We start from the raw sequence: 12,307 nt of genomic DNA on the forward strand, positions 1-12,307 counted from the left end.
CCCTCCGGGGAACAAACACACATCCTGTACACAGATCTTGTGATCTCTGCGCGCAGGATTTACCTCCCGCTGTCTGCAAATACTGGATGAGCACTTTTAATGATATTCTGCCTCGTACAGCTTTCAGCGGCAGGATCAAACTGAGAGAAACAACTTGAGGAGCGCTGCTAATTAATATTAACGTTTACTGTTCGAGGCCTCTGGCTCAAGACACAAACCTTTCATGTTAAAGTTACAGCAGGACGCTATATGCAGCTTTCAGTCCACAGCTCCGAGTGCTGCTGAAACTATTCGTGGTTAATACGCAGGTTTTTTTTTCAGTTTCTCTTCATATGTGTGCATCAAAGAAAGATTTGGAATTAAATATTAAAAAGTAGAGTCGGCCACAGAAAATGAATTAGTTTGTGTAGTTTGTGGTTAGTTATTCCGTCTTTATGAAACGCTCAGGTGACAACGTAGCATGTAGTTTGAGAGCTGTTTCCTCATACATGTTGGCTGGAATTGAAACGCGTCTGTACTGCCGGTTTGTGACTGGTCAACCGTCCAATCACGGCAGAGCTTATATTGAACTGTTCCACGATCAGTAGGAAATAGGATCTGATCTGAAATGTGCTCAGTTCTTGGTGCTGAAGTGAAGTTTGAACCTCAACCTGCTGCGTTGAGCTGCAGGGCTGATCAGAGTGTGTTCAGTGTGTGCGGCCCTGGCTGGCAGCAGCATAGCGGGCCGTATGTATAAGTCTTAAAGGGAGCATGTCAGGCTCTTTTTTACAGTCTTTATTCTTGTATTTTGGAGTTCTACTTTGATAGGTTTGGATGCATTGTGTTAAAAAAAAAACACATATTTTTCCGACAGAGTCAGTCTAAATATTTTGATCTGAAATGCTGAGTTTTAGTGCCTGTCTCTTTAAGAAACCCTCTCGATAAATGCACAGTTTCCGATCTTCCACATCTGCACTGGTCCTGTCCTTGAATGTCCACTGAATCAACGACAGAAAGTTTAGCATCACTTCTAGCGAGCGGTGACTGTAAAGTTGTGACATCACAGCCTTACCAAAGTCCTGGCATAATATGGGCTGTGTGCATTTCTTCGTGAATTGAGCTATTGATACTTTCACATAATTTAAAAAGACATGGGACAATACGGGACCTTAGTCCTCGTTTAACTGGTTGAGACGTAGTCTCCCAGTATATTTATTACATATATTAGAGAAGGTATTGGTTGAGAGAGAGTCTTTGTCGCTCTGTTCCATCCGCTGCTTCTATCTGGCTATAAAGTTATGATCCCTTGAACCACTACTGGTTGATTAAATGTTCAACATTAGCATTTCAAACATTAGTTCTACCTGAAGAATGAGATTCCACTGTCACCAATTATGCAGTGCTTGCAACAGGGTATGCTTCACTGACATTTGAATTCCCCATTGTGGAACAGGTTAAAAGTGAGGCAGTGTTCATAAAGCCGAAGCAGCAGTAAAATGTTGGCTGCACATGAAAAATGTTAACATAATTACAATATAACCTTTAATTAAAGTCAGGGCACAAGCTACCTATCAAACAGTAGTGTCCTTTTTTATTTAAAGCCAGCATTGTGTGAAAGTGCTTGGGCCATATATATCTTCTTTTTCAACTCGTTTTAATGAGGAGGTTTGTGAAACAGTGACGCTTACTTTTTATAATGACATGTTTAATGAGGGTTCGTTTCAGAGCAGAGACATGTCTATAATGCTGGATATGTGCATGACTGCCACTGCGCTCAGATGTGGATTTAGCAGTTGATAAACATCTTAATCTTGACAAATCAATAATCTTCCTGTTTGGAATCAATAGAAAGACTTTAAAAAAAAAACGTGGATTGATGTGTTGCCTCCAATTCATCCACACATAAATAGAAAATCGTGTGCATCTGCTTTAACAAGGCCACAACATGGACTACAATCCATAAACACAGGTCTTTAGAGCATATAAGACACGTTGTTACACAGCGCAATATTTCCTCTTTTCATTCAGTCTTTGTTTACGTTTTATTAGATCCAATATGGATTTTACTATCTGCCTGTGGGCCTGGATTAGAACAAGGGAACTATAAAGTCATGTTTTATCACAAGATACTGTTTGCAGTACAATAAGATAGGTAAGTTAAAAAATTAGACACTCCGGGAGCCTCGGGGGCAATCAGACGTTTACCTGCCACTTTAACTTGGAGGTAATTTGATGGGTATTTGTCTCATCATGTCGCTTTTTTTTTGTTTTTTTCTCGCCCAAATAGAATGTCCTACAACGTAAATGGTAGGAGAACGTGGAACAAAAAAAAAAACAACAACACACAGCTCACAAATTACCAGGAGACAACCGGCCGAGGCCCTACCTGACAGTACTAAGCTTCATCACATTCTACCTCTAATCGCTCGCCTCGGGCCTCTCCGCGAGCGGCATCCCCTCAACACAAACTGGCTTTCTGTTGCCGGCACCTTTCCAAGGCAATCTACACAGGCAGTTTCATTTTAAGATATTGAGCAAGTGTTAAATGGCCCAGGGCACCAAGGAGAGTGTTTCCCGGCATACATATGCCAAATGGAACAGATGTCTAAATCAACCCTGACCTGGCAGGGAGGAGGACGTTTCTGGATATTATGGACTAAGCACCATTGAAGAAAAGTCGGTCATTAAGATACAGCAATCCTAAATCTCATTTTAATGCTTCAGAGGGGATATTTGTGCCCAGGCATGAAATACTTATTCTGGCCATTGAGTCACCTCAAACGACAGGCTTTACTGTGTCGCACGCTCAAGACTGCAAGAGAGAGAGATTTCATGGACTCTATCGGGAGCTTTAAAAAAGACTCGCTAACTATTCTGTGACCTTTACCGACTTTGATCTACGGCTGGTGCGGATTTCAACCACGCTGAAAGGCTTTATGTCCGTAGGAAGTGGCCTGTTGAGGTAATCGTGGAGTCGGCATGTCAACAAACCCCTCATTAACAAACCGCTTGTCGTTATTGTAATGGTGGATTCAAATTCTCGGCTATTACTGTGTCTGAGATATAGAAATCTACTACGTAATTTGAAGCTTAGATTTAGCTCAGAGTTGATTCCCCATTTGAAATGGATCCTCTCCGGCCCCCTCTGTCATCTAACTGGAACATCAGAGACAATCTCGCCACGGCCACTCCCCTCTCATGGGACGGATGCTTTGATATCAGAGCCGATCTGTATGCTTAGTCCAAAACAACGTCTTCAGAGACAAGTTGGTGTGGTTGCGCAAGAGGCCGCCAAAAAGGTTAGAAAAGCCAGCAAACAACGCATTTGTGATATCCGTCTTTTGTGTGTTCCAACGCGGTGATCACACAATGTGCGCATGAAAGTGGCGTACAGGTTAACTCAATGTTGGTCTTGCCGTCCTGACAATTGAATGTGTAGCCGTATCAAAGTGTTTTGACCCTCAGCCAGCAAAGAAGCCTGCTAAAAGGTTGCCACTATAAATCACCTGAAACCTAAAGGTATCATAGTGTGATCATTCATCTTGAGCCATACTAGCGGTGTGGCTGTGGGATGGAGATGTTGGACAAGCAGGGGGTCCTGACGGAAATAGCTCAAGAACTATTGAATGGATTGTGCAGACACTCCCTGGAGGATGATGCCCCGACTTTTCCTACAGCACAAAGGTCCATATTTGTGGTTTTGAGTCCAAATGTCTCGACAACTGTTGGATGAATTTCTACGAAATCTGATGAAGATGAACTGTTTGGTTTATGTCTGAATACATGTCTCGCCCATTGCCGTGGGTGTTTAGCGCTAATTAGCAAAAGTTAGCACACTTACAGCCTAAACTAAGAAAATAGACATGTACGTGCGCAACATTTATTGATGCTGCTGTTTCTGTGTTATTGGAAGTTTTGTTACTCGAGCATGGACGTTCTCTGACCTGGAAGTCAAGAGTAAGTTTTGGTTTCAAACGGGATCTCTTGGGTGAGAGTCCTGTCCTCTAACCCCCTCCGAAGCAGACTTTGACACTCGTACTACGCCATCTGTCCTGGCTGACGATGGCATGCAGATTGATCACACGGGTTGTATACTAAGATGACCGGAATGAGAACGGAAAAAGAGGACACTTTGTCGCGGGGGGGGGGCTGTTGTAAACAATGCAACTATAGGCCGTAACTTGGACCCCATTATCGTTTCATCCTATTCCTTCCACAGTCGTGCATCCACGCAATCTTTAGCTCATAGAAACGAACGAGTCGTGCTAAGCTACCAAAAAAAAGTTTGTCGCTGAAATTCCAGTCGATTATTGATGCGGCGATGTGTTATGCCGAACTTGTTTCTTTAGAGCGTAACAGGATATTCGTTGCGAGTGGAGGTGGCAAGGCTCAGTGTTGCCGGATTGGAAATGGAGAAGTATCGTACCAAAGGCTCAACGTGGTCGTATTTGGAGGATAATTATCGTGCATCTCGCAACCTTGAGATCGGTTGACCAATGACAGTTCTCTCTATGGTTTGAGCTCGCGCAAGAAGGTGGATCGTAAGGGAGATACCGTTTCCAAAACTTGTGAGGGCGTAATAACTAGTGTAGACCCAGAGAAATATCCAACGAGGCAAAATCCCGGACGCATTTTTCAGGTCTCAAAAAGAGGACATGTCCAGGAAAAAGAGGACGTCTGGTCACCCGATTGGATACGAACTATAGTGTTTTTCGTAGGTAGAGCGGGAAAAAAAACGGTGAATGAGAACGGACCTAGCTTGCTGATCAGCATGTTGGCATTTATCTCATAGCACCGCTGTGCTGAAGTGTAGCACCACGGAGCGGCTAGCATGGCTCCAGACTCTTAAGGGTGTTGCTTTAAAGCTACCTGCAAGCTGCATGGTTTATCCGAAATGGAGCCAGTTGGCCTCGGTTTAAAAAAAAAAGAGGTTTTGCTTTCCAGGACTGAAGTGAACGTGGACAGCAGCTCCTCATTAAACTAATAAGCTTCACCAGTATATGTTCTTGGCAGAATGCTCTCTCTCCACACTCTCTGATAGGAAATGAGCTCCGCAAACCTCGAAAAGCAGTCAGGAGATAATTATATTCGATCTGTTAGCCAGGATAATTGTCAAATTTACATAGCAAAAGATAACACAATGCATGGGATAGATTTTAAAGGATGGCATGTGAGTGAAACAAGATACATGAACAAAAACACTTCTTCTTCTTTTTGTATTCCCAAAAGGAAAGCGCATTACGTCTCTGAAATGTGGAACAGCCATTAAAGGTATTCTTTTCCTTTTCTCTCCTCCAGTCCGCTGTCTCTCCAGCGGGGAGCATGACAGATAGCGATGGCGATTGGGCCGAGCTCTGACCAATCGAGCGTGGCCGTGTGCAGTTAATTGAATTCATGAGCGAATGCTTCTTGTCCTCCCGACCGACCGGTGGGAATCCCGGCTGCATCTGTCTTCAGCGTCCCGGCAGCCACTCAGCATCACATCCTGCCCTCGAGTGCGGCGACGCCCCTCGGTCAGGTTCCCTCGAGGTTTCCCTCGTCCTGGTGACAGAGGACGGGCCTCTCGACTACACATTGAGGAATAAGCAGAAAGGGATAAATGGGCTCTAACTACTGCTAATGCGTATGCTTCAAGTCTGTGAAGGAATTTCTTATTTATGTATTTTTCTTCCACTCTGCACACAGTCTGCACACCAGCAGATTGCCAAGCCAGGCAATTCTTCTGCTTGTGTTTTTGTTGTTGTTGTTGTTTCAGAGCCCACAGAGGGATTTCTGGATGTGGTTGACATACTTGCTCATCTGTAGGAAAACAAAAGCCGTATTAATTTCAATACCGCGTTTAGTTTTGCAGCGCCACGACAACAAAGACACGTCTGTCCACCAGAGTTGTATTTAAGCACTTAAATAGACAAACAGCTCGGCCCCATCCGAGACATCTCGTGTGCGTGTGCATGTGCATGTGTGTGTGTGTGTGTGTGTGTGTGTGTGTGTGTGTGTGTGTGTGTACCATGTCTTTCTTGTACATACAACCTTGATACCTCGGTTTGAGTGGTTCGCTTCAACACTTTACAAGCACTTTATATACTCTCTAGGTGCCAAACCTCTGATCTCTCTTTACAATCCATTTCATCATATTTCTTTTCCACAATGTCAGAACGCGACACTTCACTACAACACTTTTATGCTCTCGTCCATCCTCAGCTATACATTTTTCCCGCCGTTTGGCTCGCCGGTTCTGCCGTTGATCTTCAGTGGCGCGCTGCCTGGTTTTCCCCCTGAAAGTAGATGGCTTCAGTTATAGTTGCAAAGTCTGGGCGACTTGGCTGGTAATCTGATGAAAGGGATTTTCTGAAGAGGGAGGGGAAAAACAAAACTTTATTGAAAACACATCTATAAAACATGCCAAAAATGACTGGAGCAGACATGAGAGGAACCTCAAAATGTCTCTCATCTTATAATTGGCCCTGCATGAGGTTATTAGGAACATTAGGAAACTGCTGCTCATTTAGTGCAAGTTTCATACATTTAATCCCAGTATAGTTGGGAGAAATTTGACTATAGCATTGTGCAATGTTTATGTTAATATGTAAATGATACCAGGCAAGCCAGTCACCTGAAATGTTGCTTTTCTGCAAACTAAAGGGATCCTTCCATTGTCGCTGTTTATAAACCAAAAACAAAATATAAACATATACAAACAATAGCATGAAAATATATTAAGTTATAAGAACTACTGCTGACTTTAAAATACAATGTCATAATAAATCAAATAATTCAACTAAAATAGAAAAAGTTAAATCCAACAATTTAAGATTTAAAAAGTGTCTTAAAAGTAGTACTGCAAAAAAAAACATATTGTGGCCTCCTGGGAGGAAGTCCTGTTGACTTGATTTCCATGTTCACCATCGCTCTCACCCACCCTGAGGGAACCTGCTCTCACGGCTGCCTGATGTACGACAGCGCACATGTATTAGACTCAAAATCAGCTTTAATGGCAGATAAAGATAAATATAAAAGAAAGACCAAAAAAATAAGACAAATAAACAAAAAGAGAAAAAGTACCGAGGCCGCCATCTGCGGCGCCATCTTGATATCTTCTATTTTGTTGTAATTTAAATTTAAACATAATTGAACACGTCTGTAGTTTGCTGAAATGTACAATGCCGAGCTTTCTTCCCGATGACTGGGTTGCGTCAGGTGCCAAAGAAAAATGTCCAGAACTTTGTTTATTTATTTCAGTTTTTCTAACGTGGCTCCAAAGCATCATCCAGCAGGTATCCGTCGTGGTAGCCGGTGACAGTCAGGGTGCAGAATAAAACCTGCTAATAAGAGCAGCCGTTTCCAACGATCGGGGAACATGTGAATGCACCAGCGTGTGTGTCGCTGACAGCATCCACATGCTCTAATTGACTCTTATCTGGCCACCTGTTCAGCAATTACCCAGCGCAAGTCTTCAACAATCAATCCTGGGAACCAAAACCGCACGTCTGAGTCTCTCCACTCCAAAGAACAGCCGAGCCGAGCCGTGCAGCGATCCTTTTCGACTGTCACATTGTCTCAACAGAAGACTCTCAAAGCCCGGTGGACACTGAAGAAGCCGGCGACGCAGCCGACATCAATGAGGCGCCGCAAAGCCGGTGGGCGGCAATGTGAACGAGATGCCGCGCCGCCGATTGTTTTTCTTTGTATCAGAAATAATAATGTGCAATTACATGAAGAAAAAAAAGCAAACACAACGACACATTGTTTAAAAGGCTACAAGTGTCAAATTATGACTGCTGCTTGTGACGGAAATGCTCCGTCTCCGTTGATCTCCTGAGTGAATCGCTTCTGTCGCTGCATGAAAGGTTTCTTTCAGTGTCTTTGTCAGGTGGATTTCTTTTCATTTTCTGACACCTTTTTGAACATTTGTCATAAACACCTGGAACAACAAGCCCGTTTTAAGTCGTCGGCAGCACATCGGGTACGATGAATTGATCCTTTCTGCGCAGCTGTTTACATTATCTTAGCGCGAGTGTCTTATACATGCGGAAGATCAAACTGTTTTTCATGCCACGATGTCGCCGAGGGAAATAATTACAATAATAACCCCGTCTTTCTTTGGCAATTTAAGTGTTCCCTTGCTTCAGCAGCCACGTGTGGAGACACGGCTTGTAAGCAGCATCCAACAAGTACCTGAAGTACCCATCTGTTCTGCCGTTTATCAGCGGCTGCCGTGCCCTCTCTGGTCACCTCTCCGGCTCCCCCGCCACGCAAGCATCTTCCCCTCGCAGAGCCAAACAACCCCCCCCTCCCCCGTGCAAGCGGAAAAACAAAAGTCCCTCCCACAGGCAATTCATCCCCCTCTGACCCATTTGTTTCCACAGTCTGACAAGTGTGATTTAAGAACCGCGGTACGCCAGCGGCGCCGGGCCGCCCTTACCTGCTCGGGGGAGCTCAAAGTTCAGCGGCGTCGTGAATTCTTTATTATTATTTGTTTTACTCCACCGTCTTCAAACTCGGATAAATCGATGAATTTGCATACCTCTTGCCCAAAGGTTCCGGCGTACTCTGTTCGACTTTTTCTTGCGCTCTTCCATGATAAAGCGCTCCGCTTGCGGTGTCGACATTATGCGGCGAGGAAGCCACCGAGCCCAATGGATGCATAATGCATGTGCCGAGCATCTTTCAATACACATAGCAAGACCACTTCATACACACACACACACGCTCGCACTCGCAGCCGGTCATAAACAAACAAGCCCCGTCTGAATGAAAACAGCTCAGACGGAGTCTGGAAAAAAAAAAATATATATATTTTTAGTCACGTGTGTGATTTAATGCGCGCTCGCAGACTTTGTTTCCGTAAAGAAGAAAAGCAGATTCATAGCGTGCAGCGGCGCATTGATGTAAAAAGTTGTTTACCAATCTAATATGTTTTCAAAGAATTTGAACTGGATTATTCACTGACGCGTTAATGTGTCTCTCTGCAGCCATTAGAGCCTCTGACACAATGGTGGACTGCGGGAGCCCCCCCACCCCCACCTGCCCGACTAATGCATTTTTGTCCAATAAAACACAAAGAAAAGGCCGCCTCCATCTTATTGAGTTGACTCTGCCAGTCCCCCACTGGGCTTCCAGGTTTCTCGGCCGGCGTGGCAGAATGAAGTGTGCTGTGAATCAGGCCCGGCTGCGACATGTCCGCCGTCTAACCGCATTCATTACCGAGCAGTTGTTGGGGGTGGGATATTGATACACTTGAGTAATGTGGTATTATATTTTCTGATACGCCATCGATTCTCTAAAACACCATCTCTTTTTGATCAATAGTTCAGAGGCAGTCGGTGTCTCAAAGTGCTGTGATGGCGGATGTTGCAGGGACTGTGATAAATGCACATTTCACTGCATTAGAATTTTAATAAAATCGCAATAAATCACCGCGCTGACAGTAGCACAATTTATTGAGTCGTACCCGCTGCGTCATGATGGGTCGTGTAATCTCCACATTCCTGCCAATACCGAGTTATTCCATCCCTGAAACTTACGACTTAATTTGTGTCCTTAAACTTTTCATGTACGTATGTTTTCTTCTGAACGGGTCATGAATTTGGCTTTAGTTTGAGCTGAGCACGCGACATCTTTCCACGGCCACACTTTGTGTTGTGCACTAAAGGAACCGGTTCAGCTTCCTCAGCTTTCATTGGTCCGATCATGGTCGTCATCTGGAGAGCCTGGCCCCGGCTAAAGGTGCACAAACAAAACCTGGTACATGCACCCGGAGCTTGACAAAAGTGGCGCTGCGGGCGTGTCATCGTGTCATCGTGTCATCATGTCATCCCTGCTGAGAACACAAAGGGTGCACTCACTCCATCATTTTTTGTGTCAAAATTAGCTCCTCGCCACCGGCCTATCTTGTCATCTCAGCCTGTCCTTCCACGGCCTCCGCAGCGCTATCGCACACTCCCGACTCCCGCGTTCGCCTGAGTGGAGAACAAATCTGCATAATACAGATCAAGGGCAAAACTACAGCGAGCGGATCCCCCCTTACTCATGATAACAATCACTTTTTTCCTTCCTTACCAGAGAGGCGGGGGGAGGTTAAACAGGGACAGTTTTCGGCCTCTCTGTTTTGTTCTCTTCGCTGTCATCAGCTTGTGATGATGACGCTGGAGGTGAGCGGTCCGCTCTTTCCACAACCTGGAGATATCGCTTCTCTGATTTGCATAGATATGCAAATGTCCCGGGTTACAGTTGAGATGTTTGGACCCGGCGATATCAGTTGCTGTGTGTGTGTGTGTGTGTGTGTGCGCGCCCCCTTCCTCTCGGCGCTACCTGCTCCAGTATCTAGGTCATTGTTTCTCCGCTGCTTGCGTTCCTTGTCTGATGGATATGTACTGTATTCAAAGGCAGATGCAGCCGGGGCCAAGTTATTTACGATGGAACAGGCAGTGTGCAGATGTCATCAAGGCCTGCAGTCGGGGTTGTGTCAGCCATTGTTACTGACTGATGTAGTTGTACGGAGCCACGGTATATTTTTATACTGTTTGCAAGTAATGTTTTCCCCTGAGTTATGATCTGCGTCTGACACGTACAGTGAATCTGTTCAGTACGTAAACTCGGAAGATAATGTGGAGACATTTTTGTTTCTGTTCTTTTATTTCCCAACATTGCTCGAACTGTGTGAGGAAGGTTTGCTATTAATATTGTTGTTTTCTTCTGCTTCTCCAGCGCCGGCGCCCGGCCCCAACGTCACCCTGGTGGGCCGGTACCACTGTCACCAGGGCCCGGGGATCCCCCTGGACAAACTGTGCGACTTCAGCGCCGACTGCCCGCTCGGCGACGACGAGGGCGACGTCTGTCGTGAGTACAGCGGGAGGGGAGGCGAGGGGAAGCAAAAAAGACACTCAGGTGTCCGCTGGCCTTTCCTGCATTCATCCCTGCGTCCAGACATGCCGCAGCGAGTCTTCTTTAACGAAGCCGGCGCGTCCTGCAACCCCCCCCCCCCCCACTACGGAGAGGCAAAGGGATGGGGGGAGGCAAAAAAAGAAAGAAAGAAAGGCAGCGTTTTCTCTGCTTGGCCAGCATTTCTCACCCTTGACATATTCCGTGGTTGTTATTTCTATCTCTTTGCACATTTGTTTTCTACTTTGCTCGAGGCCCAGGAGGGAACACTAGCCAAGTGTGCTGACATCTTACTCACAAGCACCGTCCCCCAGGCCCTGCTGTGTGTGTGTGTGTGTGTGTGTGTGTGTGTGTGCGTGTGTGTGGTGAGGATCTTTTTGTAGTCCCACCTGCATGCGTCTACTTTTTACATCGTCCTCACGATTAACAGACGAGGAGTCAAACGCCTGCACCCCGTGCTGTTTTCTTTTTGCTTTCCTCGCAGTTTGATTTCAGAGTTTTTCAGCCCACACTAAAAACCTGGACTGAGTCAAACCGATCCTGCCCACCATGCCGGTCCCCCGTGCGGTTCTTATTAAGAAATAATTAAGAAATCAAGATATGGCTGCGCCTTTGCGCTTATAGGTTTGCCTCCGATGTGATCTGAGGGCTAACGAGGCGAACGAGAAGGTGCACAAATATCAATCAGTAGAAAACTTTAAACACTGACTTTACTCTGCGACCATCTCCGGCTTTCGGGGTTTCATGAGCGTGTCTGAAATATGGGTTATGAATCCAGTAATGAGATGGGTCTGGTTGCGTCGTCGCATCAAGCACAAACAGAGCAGACACAGGCCGACGGGCCCTGCAGGGAAAGGCTGATCGCTGTGATTCAGCTGGGACACGTTTCAGAGACGCTTCTCTCTCTCGCTCTCCACCTCCACACTCCCTTTTCCCACTGAGCGCTCTTATTTTCTAAAATTAGCCGTTATCCAACCCGTTATTGATTCATCAGTGCACGCCGCTACTCACATGTGTCTCTCTCTACTCTCGCTGTCAACCACGCTCTCCTGCCGCACCTCAGGCACACCGCATGTGTTCCATTTTGCATCTCCATCACTTGTAACGATCACCCCCCCCCTCCACCCCCCGCTACCCAAATCACACAGTGTTCCCTCTCGGGTACCCTATTCTCCATGATCTATCCACGAGTTATCTCCAGCTGATTTGATCTATTCGAAACCATCATAAGCACTGTCAGGGTTCATTAACAGGGGGGGAGGAGGCAGAAAGGAAGGCAGGAGGAACAAACTTAGCTTTGTGTCAATCACAAAGAGCCCTGACATATAAGAGGAAAGCAGGTCCCTCGCGGCTCTCCCTCGCCGTCCTGCCGCCGCCTCATTATGCATAAACACATCCGCCGCGTTCTGAGAGTCACGGCTTCCTCCGGTTGATCTCGGTCGGTCTG

The 12,307-nt window shown here is 45.9% G+C and overlaps 1 protein-coding gene across 1 annotated transcript in view; it reads left to right on the top strand.

Moving 5' to 3' along the window:
- Positions 1–12,307, top strand: part of alk (ALK receptor tyrosine kinase) — a 333,954-nt gene that overhangs the window by 266,124 nt on the left and 55,523 nt on the right. Inside the window, exon 6 of the mRNA XM_068581094.1 lies at positions 10,687–10,818. Coding sequence (XP_068437195.1) covers positions 10,687–10,818 — 132 coding nt within the window. The remainder of the gene's footprint in view (positions 1–10,686; positions 10,819–12,307) is intronic.

This window comes from Clinocottus analis, unplaced genomic scaffold (genome assembly GCF_023055335.1).
Source record: "Clinocottus analis isolate CAN_PGR_092001 unplaced genomic scaffold, fCliAna1.0.p SCAF_17, whole genome shotgun sequence".
Taxonomy (NCBI): Eukaryota; Metazoa; Chordata; class Actinopteri; order Perciformes; family Cottidae; genus Clinocottus; species Clinocottus analis.